General features: G+C 39.2%; 1 protein-coding gene and 1 long non-coding RNA gene across 3 annotated transcripts in view; both read left to right on the top strand.

Moving 5' to 3' along the window:
* Positions 1 to 18,998, top strand: part of PPP1CB (protein phosphatase 1 catalytic subunit beta) — a 35,682-nt gene extending 16,684 nt beyond the window's left edge. For both annotated transcript variants that reach the window (XM_083434548.1, XM_083434549.1), the window contains exons 2-8: positions 5,452 to 5,583; positions 8,778 to 9,008; positions 9,252 to 9,356; positions 12,770 to 12,841; positions 13,908 to 14,059; positions 14,830 to 14,964; positions 15,812 to 18,998. In XM_083434548.1, coding sequence (XP_083290674.1) covers positions 5,452 to 5,583; positions 8,778 to 9,008; positions 9,252 to 9,356; positions 12,770 to 12,841; positions 13,908 to 14,059; positions 14,830 to 14,964; positions 15,812 to 15,916 — 932 coding nt within the window. In that variant the 3' untranslated portion in view covers positions 15,917 to 18,998. The remainder of the gene's footprint in view (positions 1 to 5,451; positions 5,584 to 8,777; positions 9,009 to 9,251; positions 9,357 to 12,769; positions 12,842 to 13,907; positions 14,060 to 14,829; positions 14,965 to 15,811) is intronic.
* LOC310674858 lies at positions 5,592 to 8,757 on the top strand. The gene is made up of 3 exons (XR_014509805.1): positions 5,592 to 7,211; positions 7,749 to 7,842; positions 8,218 to 8,757. It is a non-coding gene; the product is annotated as an uncharacterized lncRNA (long non-coding RNA).
* Positions 18,999 to 25,646: the final 6,648 nt, after the last annotated feature.

Here is a 25,646-nt window from a genome sequence, read left to right as displayed (position 1 = left end):
GCTTTAGTTTGCTTTCCACTATTACTGTTCTTACCCTTGGTTTGCCCTTAATTTTCTCTTGGTTTTCCCTTTGGGCATTGGTTTATTCGTAGTTTTTATATATATATTGGTTTCTATTCTGGTTTGGGCATCCCATTTCCTTATGGTGTTTTGTATTTTGAGAGACTGTGTGTGCCTGAATAAACGCTTGGTTTTTTTGTATCTTGTTGCATCTTGATATTCTCACTGTTTTGAGTGTGTGTGTGTGTTCTATAGCATCTTATATGGGATTTATATTCTTTGATTTTAATACGGCAGTATATTGTCCTTGCATGTGTTATTTCTATATTTTGCTCCCAATTCATTCCATTTTGGTGGGCAGGGCAGGGGGAGTAGGTGTGATTGTAGTTTTTTTTAATGTTTATTCACCTGTGGGTTTTTTGAGCTTATTCACCCTATCTCTTTTGTTTCGGATGTCATTTATTTCTATCAACCATATGACTTCATGTGGAGTATGTTTTATTAGAACGTTTAGCATCATTGTTATAGTTTGGGTTATTTCTTGACTAGGTGAGAACTGTTGGCAAATAAATGAAGTATTCAGAAGACAAAATGAGGTAGTTATTTCAGTAAAATTATAATCTCATGCAGGGCAGTCTGGTAGTGGTGCTGCTTGCCAGCATTGTCAAATATGTGAAGCAGTTATCAATAATTTATCACTTAAGTTTGCTTCATATGACAGAACTACTGCTGTATTTCAGATGATAAGGACAGGAATCTTGAATTGTGCCAGCTTTGAAGTGCTTATGATGCGTACAGAAATAGAATTTTAAAACTGCCTTTGTGATAGACAATTGGATTATTTTAACAGTTGAGATTACAGTATATTGGTTAAGTTAGCTATCCATTTAAGATGGGGACAGGCTTCACATGTATAAGTCTTTTTTGGAGGGGGGCGTCATTGATCTTCCCCATCAGTGATTTTTTAATTTGAGATGCCATCTCACTGGGCCATGTCAAAGATAGCATGCTAGGATATTGAAGGTTAGGTGACCTAACATTTCTGGTTTGATGGTAGTTTTTGGAATTAATGTGACAAGCTTCCTTCTACTATACAGTTTTTTCCCTTATCTTGCACCTGTCTCCTCCTCAGAATATGCTATGGGTAGTTTCCGAAGATTTCTGGCTAGCCAAATGAGTATTTGTGGCAGCCAGGACCCTATTCCTCCCCTGCAGTGCAATCCTTGGAACATTTGCTATGCTTAGATGCAGTTATAGCATAGGATTGGGTTCTTGCTCCCAACATGATGGATAATTCTCCCTATCCTCTTCAGATTTAAAGCTGCAGTAGTTGATAACATCCTTACAGTTGGGCTTGGCATTTGAGAACATTGGAAGACAGCACAGTTATGGGTTTCAAGTTCGTACAGAGCTTGTCTGAGACCCAGGTTTGGGAGTATTTCTAGAATAAAGTTATAAGCTTGAACAGCAATAAGTCTGGCAGGCTGCTCCCTGCCCAGCATGGGCCTAGTGGACGTGACCCTTGCCTCCCTGCCAGCTCCAGACATGGAACTTTTGGGGGGGGGAGCAGGGACTTGTTTTAATTGTAGGCAATGTACCTGCTGCCCATTTCCCAAATGGCTAGCTACATCTTACTTTCCAGCTTGGTCCCACAGAGGTAAATAGATATACTGTATACAAAGAGGAACTTACTTTTTTCATTCCTCCCTCCACCCCTCCCACAGATTTCATTCCCGACACTGGCAAGTGAAATAATGGTGCACAGAATAAGTGTCCTTGTGGCTCCATTTCATTTTTTTCTAGTGATGATCCCTTCTTCAGAGATATACGCAAGTAGGTGGCCAATTCACTATCAGTTTGGAAGCGAAAAAGAGCCATCGAAAAGTAGTAGTTTCTACATAGGTGCTAAATATGTAGAAGAATATACCTTTGCAGATACTTAAAAAACAAACAAACAAGAAGTCTTACTGGGACCTGTAAACTTCTTCCAGCATATCCAGGAAGAGGAAAGAAGGTTAGTCAAGAGGACATTTAGAATAGAATAGAAAAATTGTCTCCTAACAACTCTTAGTAAGTATTCAAGGGAAGGGACTTGAATCTATGGTTGAGGGTGGTTGCATGCCATGAGGTTTAAACAACAACATTTCACCACCACCACTACATTTCCACCCTGCACTATACAGGGATGTTTTAGTAGGAATGAAAGGGGGGGGGAGATAATCCCCCCTTCCTCAATCTCCAGTGCCTCCCCCCAACTCTTCTGGATTACAGCTATTAAATACTCTGATTTGCGGGTGGCAGCCCCCAAGTTAAGCTTTTAACACTATAGGATGATGACTAGTGGCTCTTAGGTCTTGTCCAGAGAGTCGGCTGCTATCAGATCACTTTTAGCACATCGGGAGAAGGACTTTCTTTCCCTCCTGAATAATAATACACATAGGATTTACCAGTTCTTTTTTTCAAGCTGTCTGAAGTCCTGAGCTGGAAAGCTCGTCTTTGGAACTGGCACTACACTGCCAGCAAAAGAGAAATGTTTACACTTGCAACCATTAGTCCTATAATACACTTCATAAATATTTTTTTTCCTGATTTCAATGGTATTTCAAAGTGAGTGTGCTCCAGAGTGCCCAAGTAAACCTGTGAGTTTAAAGGATAGATATACAATTTCTTAAAAGTCTTGAAGCCAGAGTACAATATTTTTTTTTTACTCCTGTTGCAAAAAACAGAAATATGTGCAATACTTAAAGTTTATTGAAGAATATATTATGTAGAACTTAAATTGTTAGTATTAAAGTTAAAAGTAATTATCTGTTTTAAGTATTATGCTAGAGATAATGCTGCAAGCTGCAGTAGCTGTAAGGTACCTAAGAGTTTTGCCACATGGAGAAATGGGAAAAAACCTCTTTGATCAATTAGGAATGCTTTAATTAATTAACATATATCTAACCTGTCCTTCATCAAAATCAGTGTTATGCAACTTAAAACCATAAATATATAAAGTTCTGTACTCAATTTAAGTGCTGAAAGCAGTTTTATCTTAGAGGCATTTGACCTTCAGGAATGTGCCTTCCAAAATAGTAGCTACAGCAACATGTACATACTAAAAACATAGTATGTTTTTCTCTAGAAATATTGTCATATGCAAATCTATACAGATTCAAAACTTGAGATTTTCTGTTTAGTTCTTTGTTTGAACTATATGCTATAAGGTAAAGGTAAAGGTACCCCTGCCCGTACGGGCCAGTCTTGACAGACTCTAGGGTTGTGCGCCCATCTCACTCAAGAGGCCGGGGGCAAGCGCTGTCCGGAGACATTTCCCGGTCACGTGGCCAGCGTGACATCGCTGCTCTGGCAAGCCAGAGCCACACACGGAAACGCCGTTTACCTTCCCGCTAGTAAGCAGTCCCTATTTATCTACTTGCACCCGGGAGTGCTTTCGAACTGCTAGGTTGGCAGGCGCTGGGACCGAACGACGAGAGCGCACCCCGCCGCAGGGATTCGAACCGCCGACCTTTCGATCGGCAAGCCCTAGGCACTGAGGCTTTTACCCACAGCGCCACCCGCGTCCCCTATATGCTATAGGGAGCACTTAATTCATCAAAGCCGTTCATATTCATTTGTTAGTTAAATCCTGCTTTTCCATTTTTTAAAAAAGCAACCAGTTGAAAACATAATTAAGTTTTCAGATTAAAATACAGAGTTGGCCATAGGACCCCCAAAATGAGTTACGAATAAGGCATCATGATTCAAATCCAGGATTGAAAACAGTATCAACGTTATGCAGCCACCTAAGAAGAACCATACTGAATTGGATCAAAGGCCCATCTAGTCCATTGCTCTGTTCTCACAGTGGTTAACCAGATGCCTGTGAGAAGCATATAAGCAGGATATGAACAACCAGTGCTCAGAAGCATCCTGCCATTGATCCTAGAGGGTTGTACATTTCCATCATGACTAGTATCCATTGATAGCCTTCTCCTATATTAATGTGTATACCTGTTGAGTCTATGTGATGTGGTAGACATTGCTACATCTGGTGGTAGCAAAATCTGTGGCTCAGCTATGTGCCATGCGAAGAAGTACTTATTTTGTCATCAGCAAAATTGTTTACCTTACTGTTCACCCTTAAGTCCAGATCATTTATGGACAAATTTAAAATGCTGGTCACAATACAGGCCTTGAAGGGACCCCGCTTCTTGTATCCCTCCATTGTTATTGCTGCCTTCTACTGCTTGCTCCTTAACCAGTTTCTAATCCTGAAGAGAACCTTTTCTCATATCCCAAGATTTTTAAACCTACTCAGGATTCTTTGGTGAAGTTCTAAGTATACAGTGTCTACTAGATCACCCCTATCCACATGCTCATTGGCATCTGGGGGTTGAGGAGCCCCCACTGATGTCATCTGTTGAAGTGATGAACAGGATTCTTTCACACTCCTTCAGATGTTGGTCCTGATATTTCCTCAACAAGAAAAACCCTTCCACATTTATGAGTAGATAGGTTCTGTGGTGGGAGACTCCTTAGCCTCCTTGCTCCATGAAGAAGATGAATTTTTTGTCAAGTAAGTACCTGCAGCACTTACTTGACACAAAATTATGGACCCCCTAAAGCATTTGGGCCAACAATGAGGGGTAGTATCAGCAGTTGGAGCTATGCAGAAAGGCCCCTTTCTCCATGTAAGATAAAGGTGGCTCAAACAGAACTTGCCCCCTGGTTCTTGGGTCATCAAGCAATCTAGTCAAGCTTGGAATGGAGAAGCATGCAATGATGTTTCCTGTTCCATCGCTCTCGATCTTTGCTTGCAGTGTTCTGATGGGGTTGCCAAAATGAAACTAGGGAAGCTCATTAGTATAACAGTTTTCAAACCAATAAGGTCATATGACAGATCTGTACTCTTAAAGCTTATTCTCTTTTATTATTTGGACATCCAGTAAGTTCTTGATGGCAAACATTGTACATTGAGCACATTTTTATACCCTCTGCAGATAATAACAGAATGATGAACCATAGTGTGCATTAAAAGTGAATGCCTACTTTATTATGACTCTATCGATCAATGGATATGGCCCAATTCAGACAAATCATTTTACTATAAACTTAATATCTGGATAAATGTTAACCTGGGAAAGGTGCAGAGAGAAGAAATGGCATGGTGCATCTGAAACAGCACAACTGGACGCCTTGATCTGCCCCAGCTGCAACAAGATATGTCTCTCTCATATCAGTCTTTACAGCTACAACAGGCACTGTAACCTTTGAACAGTTTGACTTCATCTCAAAAGGCACACTCCTCCATTGCCTCCCAAGACGGACGGATGCCAACCATATGCTTAAACACATTTTGGTTTAATGTGCTTTATAAATGCTGAGGAAGGGAAGGGCTTACTATTTGAAACACACTGTTTTCCTTGACAAATTTTCATAGACCTGAATTTATCATTTGTCTTTCAGTGCGAGGATGTCGTCCAGGAAAGATTGTGCAGATGACAGAGGCCGAAGTTCGGGGCTTGTGTATAAAATCACGAGAAATCTTTCTTAGCCAGCCCATACTTCTGGAGCTAGAGGCACCGCTGAAGATCTGTGGTATGTGGTGATTAATGTTGTATACTAAAGAAGCAAAGCTTTTAACCTGCAAAATAATATTTGCCGAATGTTGCTATGTATTCAAAATATGTAAGCAGTAAAGAGAAGCAAAACCATTTAACATGAAAAGATAGCCTGCTTACCCTACTAAAATGTGGTAATTTGGTACTCTTTTACTACTTTGAGTGATTTATATCCTAAATACTCCTGCCAAGTCTTAAGCTAATTCAAAACCGGCTGTACAAAGAAATACTGTATTTAATATATAGTAAATACTAATCTTGGGTTTAATTTAGTTCCTATATTATTAAAGTAATTTAGGAGGCAAGACTTAAGTGCTAAAACACTTCATATTTTCACAGTTATTTTTCAGCCTACTTGTGCATTCTTTTTTGGGTAAGACTCAAAAGGGGAGTGTCTTGCCTTTTGATGTGAAGGTCAAGAATGCTTGCTAAACAACTTTAGGCTTTGGGAGGAATGGCAACATGCCACTGCAGTTGCACTCTGAATGCCTTCGTTTGCCTGAATCAGCATTCAGCAGGAAGAGTTCTGCCATCACTAGCTGAGCTTTAGCTCTTTGAGAGGCTAGAAGATTTCAGAGGGACAGTACAGACTAGAAAAACAAATGCAGTTGCATCTGGGCTTAGTTTAGTTTAAATAGTATTTTATTAGCAGGTTTAAAAGCATCTGAGTGTTTCTAAGTGCATTCAAATGATAGGTTAAAAACATCTGTTTTTAACCTATCATTTGAATGCACTTAGAAACACTCACAAACTGATTTGTAATTGAAGTGTTTTTTACTATTATTTGATATTTTTATCCTGCCTTTCCTCCCCAAAAGAGCTCATCAAAAGAATAACACAATATAATTAAACATTACAATTAAACTGCTAAAACACTTTTTAAAGAATATGTACAATTCCTAGCTCCTAAACGCCTTTCAGACTAGTGGTATGTTTACTGTAGAGATAAGTCCTAGAAAAAGGCATTGCCATTTATTTTTAAGGCACCAGCATGCTACTCCTATTTCCTTTATTTTAGTTGCTTATGATGCTGTTCTGTGAAGTATAAATCTATTTTTGTATTTGATTTTTTAATATGTAATGCTTTTATGTTTAAGAGAACATTTTGTTCTTCTGTTAATTATTCTGTTTTTAATGTGTACTTTGTATTAGATCTTAATTTGTAATATTTTATTTTGTAATGTTTTGGTTGATGCTTTTAAGTTAGATTGTAGAACACTTAGCAATTTAAAAAATTGGTATAAAAATGATTTTAAATAGTAATAAAGCCCTATTCTTTGCAAAATCTTGGTAATATTAAAGCCTGCAATATAGCAATAACTTTTTGTGTGCAGCATGAGAAAAACTAGTAGTTAGTATGCAAAGATGTAGAAGCAATAACAGCTGTCCACATGGAGATTACAAGATAGTAGGAAGGCAGTACAATTTCCTGACTGTTAGTAGTGGTATAGGAATATGTGAGAGGTACTATTATAAAAAGTGTCTACAACAAGCATATGAAAAATGTAGCATGCCTTGAGGCCAAGAAGGTATCCGTGATTTATTTAAATACTTCAGGTTGTATCCAACTAACTTCTACTTAAAATAGACCCATTGGAATTGATGGTCCTAAATTAGTCAAGTCCATTAATTTCAATGGGCCTACTCTGAGTAGGCTATCCTTGGATACAACCGTTAAACTTCTTAAAGAGTGCAACAGTATAAAAGCTTCCATTTTCAAGGTGAAAAGTAAACTAGGAGAATGCTTGCCACCACCCAAAAAATGTGGAAGCAAGCCTGTTAAATGGTATATCTTTAATAACTGTATCACACTGATCCAATAGGATCTGAACTGGCTTCCTGTACATAACTGGTTGGATTTCAGAGTGTTAATAATATCTTGCAAAGCCCTAAAAGCTTGGTGCGAGGGTATGTGAGAGAATGTTTTCCCCATTTTGTCCTGACTGATCATTCAAATCTACCTAGAAGTGTGTGTTGGTGTCCATCCTCCCTGTCTCCCTTTTAGAAGCTGGTGGAAAGATGTTGGGGAGGGCCTTTTTCACTGCAGCACCCTAGTTATTGAACAGCTTCCCCTCAGAAGCTTGGGAGGTAATAGTGGCGGGGTCTTTTTGATGACCAGTTAAAACCTGACTGTTTGCATAGGTTTTTGGCTCATACTAATTTTAGCTTGCAGTGGGATCTGCCTGGTGGTTTACTTCATTGTTGAAGGTGATTTTATGATATATTAAAGGTAAAGGTACCCCTGCCCGTACAGGCCAGTCTTGACAGACTCTAGGGTTGTGCGCCCATCTCACTTAAGAGGCCAGGGGCCAGCGCTGTCCGGAGACACTTCCGGGTCACGTGGCCAGCGTGACATCGCTGCTCTGGCGAGCCAGAGCCGCACACGGAATGTCGTTTACCTTCCTGCTAGTAAGCGGTCCCTATTTATCTACTTGCCCCTGGGGGTGCTTTCGAACTGCTAGGTTGGCAGGCGCTGGGACCGAGCAACGGGAGCGCACCCCGCCGCGGGGATTCGAACCGCCGACCTTTCGATCGGCAAGCCCTAGGTGCTGAGGCTTTTACCCACAGCGCCACCCGCGTCCCCTTATGATATATTATATTGTATTAAAAGGTTTATGTAATGTATACTCTGCCCTAAGAACTTATAATAGAGGGTGGAAGAGAAATATTTTAATAAACTTAGGTTGTATCAAATGTTAGTCACATACAGTGGTACCTCGGGTTACAGATGCTTCTGGTTACAGACGCTTCAGGTTACAGACTCCGCTAACCCAGAAATAGTACCTCAGGTTAAGAACTTTGCTTCAGGATGAAAATAGAAATCGCACAGCAGCAGCGCGGTGGCAGCGGGAGGCCCCATTAGCTAAAGTGTTGCTTCAGGTTAAGAACAGTTTCAGGTTAACAACGGACCTCCAGAACGAATTAAGTTCTTAACCCAAGGTACCACTGTAACAGAGTAGGCATAATGAAATTAATGGACATAACGAAGTGTAATTGAGGAGGAAACAACCCCCTTAGTATTTTACCGCCAAAGCAGAGTATCTGTTTTGGTTTTTACTACCAGCTGTGGATTTTCTTCTAATAATAATTTCTTCTAATAATTGTTTCTACATACTATATATAATAATTGTTTCTACAGATTAAATATATCTGCAATCTTAATTTTCATAGGTGACATCCACGGTCAATATACAGATTTGCTTCGATTGTTTGAGTATGGGGGATTTCCACCTGAAGCCAACTATCTATTTCTGGGGGATTATGTGGATAGAGGCAAACAATCCTTGGAAACCATCTGCTTATTACTTGCATATAAAATCAAATATCCAGAGAATTTTTTCCTCCTGAGGGGAAACCATGAGTGTGCTAGTATTAATCGCATCTATGGATTCTATGATGAATGTAAGTAGAGTCTTATATAAATGTTTCTAGTAGTTACCCTTTTTATGACATGCTTTGAAACTTGTAGAAAAATTCACCTAACAGTATTGAATTAATACTATTTTATGTTTCTCTTTAAACTTGTGAAATAACCTCTGAATTACCTTTGCATTCAGCAGTTACTTAAATAAAAATGGCACTCTTTTTGAATGGTCAGACTACCATATGTAATGTGATAAATTGCTGCTCTTCTAATTCCATCAGGTAAACGGCGGTTTAATATCAAGCTCTGGAAGACATTTACAGACTGTTTTAATTGCCTGCCTATTGCAGCCATTGTAGATGAGAAGATTTTCTGCTGCCATGGAGGTAAGCAGAACACACCTTTCATAACAGTTGTTTCTTCAAAGTTTGGACAAAAGTCCAACCATTGAGTTTTCTTGTCCCTTACCTCTTAACTAATATCAAACAAAGTGAATTTGAAATACATTATAACGCCAGCATCTAGAATGTCATTGGTTTCCCAGAATCTAGCCAGAGAAATCTTGATGAATGAGCATATACAGCTTGCCAGCAGGGTATAGCAGTTTGATTAGTTTTTTATAGTCCTGAAGAAGGCAGAGGTTATAGATTTGAAGTGATGGGTATATTGAGCTCTGGGTCTTTTGACTGATTTTAGTGTTCAGTTTTAAATACTGGTCCTTTATCATTTGGCCTTCCCTCATTCTTCAGGCTCATTACAAAGATTGTGGTGAACTTAGATAGCATTTTCAAGGCAACAGAGCATACATCCGTACCTCTTGGCTATCATTAAGGATATCAGCATAGGAAAATAGCCTATAGAGGAATTGATGAAGGATGTGAGAAGCCTCAAGGAAGCAAAACTTCCTGCTGAGCAGGAATTTTAAGTTACTTAATTCCATCTCAGGGATTTGCAGCACCCACATGACCACATCACTAAGTGGTCCTGTCCTTCAAGAAGGAAGTGCATTTACTAGCTCAGCTCAACCGTATTGGAGCCTACTATGGGTAATGCCTCTGGTCATCTTCCTGGGTCCTCAGAGGATTCTCAACCATTGGATAGAATGCAACGGCCATCTCTGAAAGAGAAACGGTATATCTATTTCAGTCTGTTAACCGCAAAAATAGGACCATATCCTCAGAGATCATGCTTCTATTCTGCTAGGTAGAAAGGTGCATCTCTTTGAGCCAATAATATATTGGTATGAACAATCAGGAAGCCAGCTGGCTCAAAGGGAAATGAACTTTGGAGAGTAAACCATAGCCCAAATTTCATTCAGAGTTTGAGTATTTGGTCTCTAGTCAGGCCTCCACATTTGACCTACCAGGCCATTTTCAGAAAGCCAAACCCACATGAGCATTGGGCAAGGGTGGGACTCCAAAGGAACAAATCAGAAACTTAAAGGTCCCAGTTGTTCTTTGGATCTAGTATGGCATGCTTCCACTCACCCATCAGCTGTGATGGGCAGATTATCGTGCATCTTCAGCCCCCTCACCCATGGTTCACTTGCTTTGAAATCCCAAGAATTGGGGCTTTAAAGGGAATCTTTAAAGGGAATAGTGACATCAGGTGATAGACAGGTGGGTGGCCTTGCCCACCTATCAACTTTGGTCCATCAGGCAGGGGGAAGGTAAAGAACTGGCCTTCTGTCCAGAAAAGATTCCCAGCCCTTTCTTCCTGAAAAGAGTGCTGATCAAGATGGGATAAATTGCGATATTCTTGGAATAAATTGCTGAAGTGTTGAAGAAGCCAAATTCAGAAGAAATTATCAGGACTCCCATCCTAGAAATAATCACAATGTGGATAAATCGGAAGACTCAGCCATTATTGAAGCGCCTCACAAATACTTGGTTTGCTTCCTAATGCATTTGCAAAACACATGTGTCACATGGTTGTTTCTGTTCTGTATCTTTTTTTCATAGTTGTACTAGCTTAAAGTCTTAAAAGAAATTAACCTTTTTAGTTTATGTGTTACAATGATACTGATAGACTGCTTGCAGGGATGTGCCTGACTATGTGCTCTCTGGATCCTTGCCCATTACAGCTGGTGAAATTGAGCCTGGGGGGAGGGTTATTTCCTGGTTGTGGGCTACAGCGTCATTATGTAAGGGAGGGGTACCTGCCACTTTGGTGGTGCAATCATTAGCGGGGGAAAGCCAGCCTGGTCACTTATACTCTCCATTGGAAGAAAGTGTCTGAGAGGGTCATGCTAGAACAACTACAGATATTTTTGGATAAGACTGATTTATCTGGATCGATACTAGTCTAGATTCAGAAACAAATTAGTATTGGACATCATGATGACCTTTATGGCAATAGGAGCAGTGGAAGTGCAAGCCCACTCCTGCGGCTGTATCTCTTAGTGGTCTTTGATATTATTATTATTAGTAGTAGTAATTATGCGTCCTTCACTAGCAGGTCCCAGGGCAGGCTAAAATAGTTATATTATTAAAATAGTTATTTATTCCTGCCCTGCAGAACTCCTGCAGAAGTTCAGCAGGAGTCACCCCTGCTTGCTTTCACATATCTTTTGAAAACACTGTTGTTCAGACAGGCATTCGTAACATGACTCTTGCTGCCAGCCAGTTTTCATTGATATGTTGATGTTTTTGCTGTTATTGTAATGTTGTGTTTTTATGTTTGCACACTGCCTATGAAAGTGTAGTTTGTAAATATTTCAACAAACGTGGCTCAGATATTTTCTCCATCATAGCTTAAGCTGGAGAACCACCTGTCAGGACTGGTCGTTGTCCTCTTCAGATCACCACACAAATGCTTCTTGTTCTTTTATAACTTTTTATTGCGTATTAACAAAACAATCTTATAAACAGTTCTTAACTATTATTCCTCAGAGTCACTTATTTCAGATACCTTCTGGGCTCTGCTTCTCCGTGACCAGCCACTCTCAAAATGGCGAAGGCGCCCTTCCCTTCGCTTTCCCACTCTTTTTTTAACCTCCTGGCTTGTATCTCCCCTCCTCCGAATCTGAGCTAGAACTTAACCCTTGCCTTTCCTGTGAACAGCTGGTCCCTCCCTGTTGTTCCTCTTGCTCTCTTCTATTAGATTCACTGCTCTCCTTCCCCCCTTGGGGAATGCTTTCTCCCTCTGAGAAACTGGAAACTTCTAACTCTTCCCTGACACCACCCCTTAAAAATAATTGGTTTAGTAAACTTTTACAGCTTGGTATAGAATAAAAATAATTTTGTAACCTATATTGACAGAGGGAAATATCCAAGTAGAAGTCGTCATTGAGGGAGGTGTCTCAGTATGCCTGCTACTTGAATTCAGTTCTTTTTAGTGAAATACTTGTCTTGTCCTCAGATGCCAATTATTTTGCATTTGTTTAACAATGAAATTATTCCAAGTGAGGATCACTTAATTTAAAATTAAAGTTTCTTCATTATGAAGAATAAGTGTTCCTTAGGCATCTTGTACACCTTGAGCAATTTTATAAAAAGAAACAAAACCCACAGTTGTGAAATAGAGAGCTCTTTATGCTTCCAATAAAGAATGGATGTTTTGTGCAGTTTATTCTTAAATGTTTAGAACACAATTGCATGCCCTCTGTTGGCATTTTTTTTGTGATAAAAAATAGTTTTATATCCATTTGCAAAATCTTAGAGATGGCCCTGTCTCAGTGTAATAGCTATTGAGCCATGAGGTGGGGCATTACATTGGAAAATAAAGGAGTCTATTATTGTCTAAATTATTTACATCTTCTATGAACAGTGAAAATGAGTTTTCTCATTCATGTTGTCAGGACTGTCACCAGATCTGCAATCAATGGAACAGATTCGAAGAATTATGAGACCCACAGATGTTCCTGACACAGGTAAGGCCCATCTGCACAAATTGCTACTCACTATAAATTATTTTAAAATTGTATTGTGGCATATATCAGTAGTGTGTTCAAAGAGGTAGTGAAACTTCCCATCTGAAGGGTTTTGAGGAGTATTATTATACTTGTGCTGCTTGGAAGCTAAAAGTCCTTGTTTTCATCATTTGAGGTACAGATTGAAAAGGGCCATGTGGAAGTTACCTAGTTTTGAACATAAGGGATTAGATCCAGACTTAGTTGCACTATTATTCCCTTGATTTCACCCAAACCTATATTAAATTGATTTTTGGATGCTGAAGAAGGTAGTGGGTGTGGGTGTGTAATAGAGAAGCAGCATAGCTTGTTAATTAGAACTTTTATGTTCTCTCTTTTAAAATCCATATTACATTCTAGAGTGTGACTTGAAACAATTTGGTTGTAAGACAGTAGTTGTAGGTACTGGCTTTGGAAACTAAACTTAGTAAAGTAAAAATAAACATGTGTATCTGCATAGTACTTTATAGAAGCAGAGATTCAAATAGAGGATTTCCTGATTTTAAGTTAAACCTGAGTCCCTATGCAAGTTGGCTGAAATTTTGACATATAGGAAAACCTTTTGTCTTCTGCTGCAGCTCTAATGCTACTCCAGCATTAAACAGGAAACAGTAATTTTTGGAGAGCGAGGTTCATACTGAATCCATCAACATGAGGCATGCCTGAGCAAAAAAATTTCAGGATTTTTTGGATCTATGGACATTCGTTGATTTGTTTCCATTCTAAACAACTTGATTTTTCTTGCTGGAAGAAAGTTAAAGATACTGGCTCAGTTTGCACATCATATAAAACCATAGTTTAAAACAAGCTATGGTTTAATGTGATGTGCACATCAGACCACAGACCATAGAAAAAGTTTTCACTATTGTCTCCAGTAGGAGTGTATTGCAAATCTATAACTGTTACACTTGTATAGCCTCATGTGTACAAAGTATGCATACCAAAATCTCAATCATGAGAGGTAAATATTTTGTACCAAAAAGACCACATTAGGGTCCTGTTTGAGATTTGTGCTCTTACTTTCAAGGCTTGCTCTGTGACCTGCTGTGGTCTGATCCAGACAAGGATGTGCAGGGCTGGGGTGAAAATGATCGTGGTGTCTCCTTCACTTTTGGAGCTGATGTGGTCAGCAAGTTCTTGAATCGTCATGATTTGGATTTGATTTGTCGAGCTCATCAGGTATGAATTTGCTTCTTTCTAACTTGGGATCTTTACCTTCTAGTTTCCAGGGCTCTATGTCATTTACACATGCAAATATTGTGACAAGTAGTGAGCTAGTGCAGATTTACACATGCAAATATTGTGACAAGTAGTGAGCTAGTGCAGATCAGGCTACAAATTTAGCTATATATAGTCTCTGGAACTGCCCTGAGATCTACAGGTATAGGGCAGTATACAGATTTAATAAATGATCTTATAGAATATTGAACACAAAGCTGCCCAAGCTGTCACATCCTCTCTGCACACATACTTCTGGATTTTGAGTCCTTTGTTTCAAAAATGTTGCAGAAAAACTGGAGGTCTTTGTGTAACTAGTCTACAGCATAAAGGATAATTTGCTTAAACTTATTTGTATTCTGTACCTTCTGATTTCTGTACTTCAGATCACCTCTTTTACCTACTTCAAATTAGTTTCCTTCCCACCATGGAGCAGGCTTTCATTGGTGCAATTTACCTTGGTGCTCCTCTTGGAGCCCTCCATATACCCCGAAAATTGCTTTTGGGGAGGCAGTGGGGAGCTGAGAAGAAAGAAAATTCCCATTTTGTTTGGAGAAGCCAACTTGCATGATCATGGATCTTGCATGGAATCTTAAGTTGTGTTGCATTCATTTTGCTATGTGTTCTCTGAAAACTCTTAGACTGCAGGTTATGGGATAAACATTTTGGCTCAGATTACAGAAATATTTTAAGTTACAACAATATTGGTTATGTGTTTTTCTCACTGACAGGTAGTTGAAGATGGCTATGAATTCTTTGCTAAACGACAGCTGGTTACCCTATTTTCTGCTCCTAATTACTGTGGAGAATTTGACAATGCTGGTGGCATGATGAGTGTGGATGAAACTTTGATGTGCTCTTTTCAGGTAAGATAAACATGGATTATAACCTCTATATTGAGAGGATAGGTCAGAAAGTTACTAGCATTGTATGTCTTGAATAAAACTAGAGTTAGCCGGGGCAACCCAGCCAATTAAGTGAGGTATAAATAATAAAATTATATATTTATTTATTATTAAACTTTTAAGGTGCACAGTTGCTTGTATCTCCCTTGTTGAAGGCTAGCATTCTCAGCAAATGTTACGATCTTCCTTTAGTTCAAAACTAATTTTCTAATACCTCATTGTCATAGTATTACTAAGCTAAGGTGAATATTTGCCTAAATAAAATGGGATCAAGCCACTCTGTTGATGGAGTCTCTTGAAAAATAATAAATAAAATGGATTGCTCTGAACTGGCTAGGGGTGTCTGGTTCTCTGAGACTGCCTTAGACGGAGTCAGACCATTGGTTCATCTAGCCCAGTATTTTCTACAGCAGCTGGTTAAAATCTTCCCTAGATCTTTTAACTGGAAGTTGCTGGGGATTACTGTATTTACGCAAATCTAATGTGCCATCAAATCTAATGCGCACCCTAATTTTTGTGAGCCAAGGAAGGTGCGCATTACATTTGAGGAAATATGGGATCATCTGTATGCAAAGTATTATGCTCTGACAGTTTGCTATCATCCCTACCTAGTTAGATGAGTCCACAGAATGGGTAGCCCTAGCTGTTAAATAGTTCTTTTTGTACTTTGCAAATGCATATTCAACAGTTGTTGTAAATAGGAAGCCACCTCAAATGTAGACAGCAAGTTATACATTCATTGTAAGGCTGGTTTAATGGATATGGTTTGAAGAGAAGTTTATTCATCTTCTTAATTCATCCTCTTAAGATTCTGAAACCATCTGAGAAGAAAGCAAAGTACCAGTATGGTGGACTGAACTCTGGACGTCCCGTCACTCCACCTCGCACAGCTAATCCTCCGAAGAAGAGGTGAAGAAAGGAATATCATAGAAAACCCATCAGATCTATTAAGGACAAAACTCCATATATACAGTATATAATAAGTGTGCACTGTAAAACCATCCAGCCATTTGACACCCTTTATGATGTCACATCTTTAACTTAAAGAGACGGGTAAAGGATCTTTAATATTTTCTAGTTGACAGATGTGCAACACTGTATTGTAACAAGTATACTCCAAGCTCTAATAACCAACATAGAGTAAAATCAAATCTAAACAAATTATTTTGGTTGCATATTCACATCACAGTTTTAAAGTTGACCAACATCCCAATTTAAGCTTGATGTAATAGTTAAATCAGATGAGAGCATGATGTTTCATTTGTGTAATGTGGTCTTACTGTTGCTTGATTGCTTTTATTTCTCTTATTTTGTAGCTAGAATGATGGCAAAGTATCTAGTCATGTTTCCTGGCTGAAAATGATTTGTGGAAGGGATTTTTGGGGCAGCTGCTGTTCTCCCTCTTCCCAGTATTCTTGCTAACTAAATGTGTGCCCCTATAATAGGAGTTTAAAGACACAAACCAATCTCAAGCTCGTGACTTCGGTAATGCTCCTTATCCAGACAACCCAACAGTCAGTATTTCTCATGACAAAAAACATTACTTTTTATCTTAGATTGCCACAGGATGACTTTGTTCATTGCACCATTTTAAACTAACATTACACTCACAATGACACTTCATTTAACTTAAATAGGGCAAGAATGGTATTACTTATTAGTCGATAACTTGATTATGTGGTACCTTGCATTAGATTTTATTAGCATGAAACACCTTTTGGCATGCTTAGCTTCCTGATAATGTCATATTTGCATTAAAGTGCATTCTGCATAGCTCACCAAACATGAAGATCCTTCTCTGATATGCCTGGAAAAGCTAGCTCTCTTCTTCCTCTCCTCTTCCCCGCCCAACTGTGCACTCTGCCCCACCCTCCAGGAGGGTATATTTAAATGGATGTTGATCATTGAGCAGTAGGTTAACTATGGCTAGTGGTGGTTGGACTGTCTAATATTGCCATGTGAATGTTCTACATGATTGTAAGGCTTATGTCACTAAAGATTTATATCCTCTGGATTTTCATGATCAAGGTTCATATACTATTGTAGAAACTTCTGCTTTGTAGTGTACTATAGTAGCAATAATTTCTGTACATGATCAAGAGTTGATGCAGTATTTCTTTTCCTGTTTTCCTTAAAGGGTTCATATTGGCAAATGGCAAAGTGTAAAGAAATGTGCAAAGATTGTAAACGGATAAAAATTGAAAGGCAGCGACTTGATTGGAAATTAATACAATGTTTTTTTTATTGAACACTGTCAAATGTGCAAAGATTGTAAACGGATAAAAATTGAAAGGCAGGGACTTGATTGGATATTAATACAATGTTTTTTATTGAACACAGTCAAATTTATAAGATTACTTAGTAGGGAAGCTTCCAATTTAAATTATTCTAAATGTGCAACAATGTAGAACTCTTTAATATTGTCTTTGCAAATGTTAAATCGAGAATTCTAGCAACTTGCATTTAATGAACTGACACGTATTATGCAAGGGATTTCTGGCAAAGTGAAAAGTTCTTACATGGATTTACGTCTCTTTTCTAATTCCATTTTGTTTTAAAACACATATTAAATGTAGGATTTTTCATTTAGTAAAGTTGTTTAATTGATTTGAAGTCTGACTGGTTATTCCAATCTTTGTTATGAAATAATTTGCCCCTGATGGCATACATTAGATCAGATGCAGACAAAAGCTTAATATTGACACTAATATAGATTTGTGTTGGTGGATATTTAAAAATACAGCAGCTCTGTAAACGACACCTGTAGATCAATGGATAACCAACCATTGTTGCTCCCTAGCACTGTGGTGTCTACCTTATTATCTGATGATGAAATGATGAACTTCTTGGGTCAGTACTGTATGAAAAAAATCACCTCAAAGAAGGTAAATGGAATGTGACGAGTTGGAAGCAATGCTTTGCCATATCCAGCGCTCGCTCTCTATTTTTATTTTTTTTGTAAAGTGGGTGACTTTGTCATTTTTACACTGTAAGAGCACCTTCATTTCAGATAATATAAAGGAGCCCAAAATGTGTTTAAGGGCAGTAGTTTAATATGTATAATTGGGTTTAACAAATTATTTTGGGAAATTGCTTTTACAACATTGCCCATGTATGCAGGCGTGCATGTGAAGCCATCTTGAAAGACATTTACTTGCGCTGTAATTTGTATTCTTTTTCTGTCCTCCACCTCACTTGTCACTACTTAATGTCTGATAACAATCTGCAAATTTACAAATACCAATGAAACCAACAAAGAATGTAATGGCTAAAACCACTAGTTATAATAATTACCTGTAAACAACTTTTCTGGAAGCGTATTCTTTGAAGCTACTTAAGACTGCTCATGATCAGTTTTTAGATCCTGCCCATGAATACAAATGCTGGTCTCTAGGCTTGAGGGTGAGCTCTAGCCCTTACTAACAGATGTCACCGGGGAATCAAGTGAGATGTGTCATTTTCTTGGCTTTGCAATTTGTGTTAAGTATTTTGGCCAAGGGTGTTTAGCCTTTCTGTGTAACCAGAATGGAACTAGTGATGTATTTCAGCATGGTTCTAACTATTACTTTACTGTCCTCTCCCCTTTTTCTCTTTCCTTAATAAAAGGAAACAGACACCTTTTACTGCCCCCCCTAAAGCTTCTATGTCTTTTTTTTTTGTAGCATTCTCCTATAATTTACTAGTAAGTAACCTTTATTTACCGTAGTAACCTTTCGTTCCTACCATTGTTCCATCAGAATGTGTCATGTAAGCAGCTTATTCAAAGACAACCTTGTGCAAATGAGTCTAGGCTGCTGGAATCCTAAATAAAATTAGTTCACATGATAGTTTTTGAACAAATTTTACAACTGACCTGCTTTTTTCACATGTGTGACTGCACATAAATTGTTTGAAACCCATCGTGTGGATGCAAAACATGACATCTGAGTTGGTTGTGTCTTGCTGGCTTGGAAGGAAATTTGAGTTTTAGGAATAAACTTTACTAAACCTCTTGATTCTGTATTCAAGTCTTGTTTTGCACACTGTAGCTGACTCAGTCTCAGACCACCACATTATTTTATAGACTGTTTCCTCAAACAGTCATGTTCCCCAAAAGGTTGCATGTACCATTTAAATCCATTATAGATTTCACTGAAGGTTTCAATGCTGTTGATTTCATTAGGACTTCGTTGAGACATATTAAAACCATTTGAAGTATCTGGGGATATGGAGAAGAGTTAGATAATGAAATGAGGGCAGGGACCCCGTGTCATCATTTAGGAGGAGATACAAAAGTGCAACAGAATCTTAAAGAGATGTTCAAATGGTACTGTTGCTCTAGAAACTTGCAAGATGGTGCTAATGAAAAGAGATTATGTGTAGAAGTGTTTCTCCCCTGGAGATGAAAAATCCCTCTTGGAACCAAAACAACAAACATACATGAAAAAAGAGCCCCCCAGATTTAGGAAATTGTGGGACTGTTTTACAGATTGATATTGAGGTCCCCATTTGTGTACTGATAAAAATCTGTTGGAACATTTTCATTTTTTATTTCCTTCCCAACAGTACTAATGGATGAACTGTAACTGGTCATCGTTAAAATTTACTTGATTATGCTGGAGAATCTTTTATGTAGCATCATCATGGTACATGGCCTTGGTTGCATTTAGCTAATCTACTTTCAGTTCTCTCTCTGGGGCTAGTGGAAAAATCAATATGTTGCTCAGAGGTTTAACAAATTATGTGACCAACCAGTTGAATGCTGTAACTTGTTTAAATTATGCAAATTTGCTTGCATAATTTAAGTGCTTTCTTGTTTTGCACAGTCTTGCTTTTGCTTGTCAACACCTCTTCCTCTCCTCTTCTTTTCTCCACTGGCCTCCTGTTAGGTATCTGTTTTCAGCCTTCTGTTATTCTCTTGCTACATACTGTAGCTGGGTGACCTTATCAGATCCCATGGCTTTGATGTCATTTATATGTTGATGACAACCAGTCCTACCTCTCTATTACCAGAACATATTCCTTTCTCCAATCTGAGATTGTACCTGATATTTCTGCCCTGCCTGATCAGATCCAGCATCCTGTTTTTCACAGTGGCCAACCACACGTCTTCATGCTCTGCTTTTAGGATTTCTAAAAGCAACAGTCTTCTGCTATATCAGGTTACAAGCCATTGCTTCCAGTCTGCATGGCCTGTGAGCTTACATGATGGGAGTTGTGCTCAGCATCTGGAGGCCATAATGTTGGCTACTCCAGTTCTATAAAATTGTCGTGATTAATAGACCACACACCATGAATTGGTCTGACTTCCTTTTAAAGGTATCTAAGCTGGAGGCCATCATAGTATCTTGTACCTATAAAGTTTGGTTTGGTTTGGTTGAAGTACTTCTTACAAGTTGTGAAACTAATGCCAATTACTGACATTGGGTGACCCAACACTTCTACACATGAAGCATAATTTGACAAACATGCTATGACTTCTTTTGTAAACTACGCTGAAATCTGCAGATGAAGGACTGTATACAAATTTAACAAATATATATATATTCTTTATTGAAAAATAAAAAGTACAAAATTACAAGTGCACAGAATAAGATATGACACGAAAAAGAAGAAACAAGAAATAGTACCCATGTAGAAATCAAAAAACAAAAAAGACATTGTGTACATTGTGAAAAGGGGGGAGGGCTTGTAGTTAACCAGACCTTCATCTAATAAGGTATTTATAAAAAATTAATTCCAAATATCTTTAAATTTGTCTATTGCAAGTCTATGTTTGTACACAACTCATTCATGTGTAGTGAGTATGTACATATCTCCAATCATTATAGGGCACCATTTTTTATTTTCCCAGTTCATCAATACCAGTCATCATCATCAATCATCATCATCATTACTAAATGAAGAAAAACAAAACAAAATGCTGTGGCCTTTCCAATGCCTTCTCTCCCTTGTTTTACTGTCAAATTCTGATACATTGCTGCCTATGATTTTCTTCTAACTCTGCCACCTTCAGATGTCATCCTTTAAACAACTGAATTACTGCTGTCATTTAAAACTTAAACTCCTTTAGAACGACTGCTTAGTGGTGACTGCATCTTCAAATCCCTGCTCAAACCGACTGCTTCTAAGGTTTTTAAGTCAAAGGCTGTATAGATCTCATTCCCCTAATTCCCCCTTGAGCAACTACATTCTTTCTGCGGCTCCCCTGTGGGGCTCAGGAGCCCAGTTATGTCACCTGCAGAGCTGGTAGCCCCTCACACTTTTTCGAACACCCTCCCTTGCATAGTGTTCCCTCAGCCTCCTCTCTCTTCTCCTTGGGAGTCCTCTGGGCAGCTGTAGCTGCCATCCCTGGTCTCTGAGCTGCCCCCCCCCCTTGCCCCAAAGAGAGGTGCCGCCTCACACTGCCCCACCCCCTGGCCAGCACCATTCTCCTGGGCAGCTTGTAGCCAGGGCTGCTGCAACAAACAGCTGTGCAAGCCTTTGGGAGGCAGAAATGTAAGAGGGCATCCCAAGGAGGGAGGGAAGGAAAGAGGGACAGAGGTCAGTGTTCTCTGCAGCTGTATGACCATCATTCGAGGCACCCTAGGGTGCCATGGCACACTGGTTGAAAACCACTGCCCTAATGAAACAGTCACACACTTCCTGAAAGCCTTGTCCTGATTTTTCCTCGCATCAAAATTTTGATTGTTCACCTCTCAAGGCAGAGACCTATAAGGTGCAACACACCTTGATGGTGCTATTAGAATAACAAAATTAAAGCCTGCTACATGGACCACTGACACAGGTATCATTTTACTATGCCTTCATTTTGAAACTTGTCTTCAAGTGGAAGAAACATGAGCCAGACCCATAAAAATTATGTGGAGTATACTGGGGGAGGCAGGCACACGCTGTTCCTTTAGGAATCATGCTATTTAGATATAAACACTTTTCTTAAAGAAGGGATTTCCTGCATTCTAATAATTAGCTACCGGGTTCCACCCATCTCACCCTAGAAAGCATTTCCACCGCTAGGGTGCTATGTATAGACCTGCTCCTTCAGTAGTGTTATAAAAGTACCTCTTCAAGTTTTCTGAGCTGAGTCAATTTTCAATGTTCCTAACCACAGGCAGCCAGATTGTCTTAGATTGACTTAAAACCTGCTCAGTTTTGAACAGGAGTTGTAGCCATGTTGGCTTCATCCAGGGGCCAGGGGCCGATTCCAAGTTAAGACGTGTGCAAAAGAATCCCCATTAAGCTATTAGGTACATCACCATTTACTTTTCTCCTTAACATGTTACTGAGTTAGTGCAAGTAACAGTGTAGTCCAGGCATGGCCAAACTTGGCCCCCCAGATGTTTTGGGACTACAACTCCCATCATCCCTAGCTAGCAGGACCTTTCTGCTTCTCAGGTGCTCCATGTATGTAAGGTTGCAGCACCTGAGATATATAAGAGGGCTCAGTCCATCCCTGTTGCAGTGCATGTTGAGAACTACGGGATTGGAAGAAATGGCCAAAGTGCACCAGGAAAGGAATGATGGTGGTGCTCTACTGGGTTGACAACAAAGAATAGTGTGTTTGGGGTCAGACTGCCCCTTTTAAAATATTCCGCCCTACAATGTTCTTCCAACACTTGACTTGCCAGTTTGCTTCTGGCATGTAAAGCTGATTAAGGGTTGTCTTGTCCTTGTGTTGGTTAGATGCACTTGAAAATTGTGATGGAATAAGCATTCTAAAGCTTAGGTGAACCATAGGGACACATTTCTATCCTGCATCTACAACTTGGAAGAAAGGTGGGAGCTAGTCCCTTTGATTGTGCTGAGCCTTGAAGGTGCTTCTCCCTGTGCTTCTTATTACCCCTAGAGCTTAGCAAGATGTCAGACAAGAGCCTTCCTTTTCCTGATCAGGGTCAGAGACAACTTCATGCTTTGACAGTGCTAAGGCCAGACAAAAACTGAGGACCTCTGTTCTTTGCAGAACCATGTGGACCCCAGCATCGGTACTTGGTAATAAATATTTCCAAGATAACTGTATCTCATGGCTAAAAATATGGGCAAAGATCCAAGGAGCTCCATGCACGTACACCAAATATCTTTTGCGCAAAGGACATTTTGCTTCTGGCTGTATACTGTATCTGATGCCACTTTAAAATGTTTAAGGGTTTTTTAGTCAAAGGCCTTGGAAAATGTGCAGTGCAGGGGAAAAAATACAAAATATGAAGTTGTCCTGTGGGCAATTAAAAGGTGTCTCTAAAGAAATAAATATCTTTTCATTGTTTTCTTAGCAGTAGTAATAAAGAGCTACACGCTAAGTCATATATTTATCCATATCTATTAGCAATTCGGGACTCGGGTGGCGCTGTGGGTTAAACCACAGAGCTTAGGGCTTGCTGAACGGAAGGTCAGCAGTTCGAATCCCTGCGATGGGGTGAGCTCCCGTTGTTTGGTCCCTGCTCCTGCCACCTAGCAGTTCGAAAGCACACAGTGCAAGTAGATAAATAGGCACTGCTCCTGCGGGAAGGTAAGCAGTGTTTCCGTGTGCTGCTCTGGTTCGCCAGAAGCAGCTTAGTCCTGCTGGCCACATGACCCGGAAGCTGTACGCCGGCTGCCTCGACCATTAAAGCGAGATGAGTGCCGCAACGCCAGAGTCGGTCACGACTGGACCTAATGGTCAGGGGTCCCTTTACCTTTACCTATCAGCAACTCGGAGGTGCAAAAAACAGCTCCTTTAGTATTCTTCTACAAGTCACATTGTTAAACAATAAGAGCAATCCCAAGAAGTATTGTGAATAGTCCTGTTCAACACAAAATCTGCATCCATTTTTTGTGCTTGGTACTATCCCTTGAAAATGTCTCCACACCCTATTTAGATCATATACAGCCCTACTATTTTCAATGGACTTGCACCACATCATTTTATAGATGTAGGAACTGAGCCTTGGTAATAATGCCTTGTCTATTAGAATCCAGCAAATCCCTTTCTTCACTGAAATATTACTCTATTTCCAGGATCACATTTATTTTCAAATTATTCTTCATCCCTTAAGTAAATAAAAAAATGTTTAATGCATTAAAACATTAAACATTGCTTATGGCATAAAAATCGGTCTCTGTCTATAAATGCAGAATGTTTAAAGGGGATAGAAAGCAGAAATATCTGATCAGAGACAGAAGGATAAAAGTAATGCTAAAGTAAGCTAGCCATGCATTTTTTTTGTCCTGTTAATGGGCATGATTGTGGGTGCTCAGGGGTAAAACATCTGTGAGGTCAACAGATAGTCAAGACATTAAATTCCCCCTATATTTCACTTATTTTTACAGTTTATATGCCACTTAATTACGATGATAGATGATAGATAGATGATAGATGGATAGATAGATGATAGATAGATAGATAGATAGATAGATGATAGATAGATAGATAGATGATAGACAGATAGATGATAGATATAGACAGACAGAGACATAGAGAGATAGATAGCCTGGAAGTGTCCTTGGTTTGTTTGGAATCAGGGCCTCAATACACTTACGTTAAAGGGAAATGGAGTTAAGTTTCAGTCCACCTAGTTTGATCTGTGAAAACAGCTGAACTATCAAGGCTTGCCTTCAATGTTGACTGTGGTCTAATAGTGCCCCCTGGCGTACAGCTAATTGCCTAAAGTTCACCGCTAAGATCTTTATTTCTATTTATTTAGTCTATTGAATTCTACAAACTAGATAGAAATACACATTCAGTAATAGATCAGTTTGGGACAAACTACACATTACATATATGAGTGCATTAAAATGATAGCAGCTGGGTTTTTTTCTAAGTAATAGCAGCTTGGGAAGTACTTTATACAGAGAAGTGACCATGTAGAGTGAAAAGAGTGCTTAACCCCTGCCAGTGGAGAGGGGAATCTGCAAAATCCCAATCCCGCAGGGATACCACTCCAGGCACCATAAGTTTGAACCCTTGGGCTTTTTCTATCACTGCAAACCCTTCTCAGATCTCTCCTCCCTCCTTCTCTCTCAGTGCACCTCCAATCAATCAATCAATCAGTCAATCTTTATTATGATCAGAGATTAGCCACAAAACACAGCTTCTCTATTTTTACATTTTAAAATATGAGAGTCTAGCTGCTGTGGAAGATATATTTTACATACTGTGCTGCTTTTGTGGTCAAATTCCTACATTCCAAACTACGTCTCACACAATCAGCTTTGGAATTGCTTCCCATTTTCCATATACACAACAACCCTTCTTTTGCTTTAGAGCCAGTTAGTTCCTTGCTAGACCTCATCAGTCCTGGAAAACCAAGGAACAGATACATTCACTACCTCTATGAGTCTATGGACCAAACGAAGCACCGCAATAGGCAGAAGGAAGGGTTTTGTTTTGTTTTTTAGTTGATGAACAAGTTTTCTTAAATTTCCTTTGCACTCATCCTCTTCCTGTGTATGAAACTTCAGATAATATTTGGGTTGCCATACGTCCAGAATTTCCTGGACATAGCCAGGATTCAGTTGTTGGAAACCGTGTCTGGGCAGAAATTACCGAGATGTCTGGGAAAATCTGGGCGTATGGCAGTCCATGTTGGAAGTGTAGATTTTTGAAAATTTAATTAAAAATAGCTCAAAAACTTTTTCTTTGAGATTTTGCAAGAAAAGCTCAACAACTTTTGTGTCCGGATCTTCACTTT

The sequence above is a fragment of the Podarcis tiliguerta genome (genome assembly GCF_965153285.1).
Source record: "Podarcis tiliguerta genome assembly, chromosome: 3".
NCBI classification, from domain to species: Eukaryota; Metazoa; Chordata; class Lepidosauria; order Squamata; family Lacertidae; genus Podarcis; species Podarcis tiliguerta.
The sequence above is the reverse complement of the archived record's forward strand: the minus strand, read 5'-3'. Positions and strand labels throughout refer to the sequence as shown.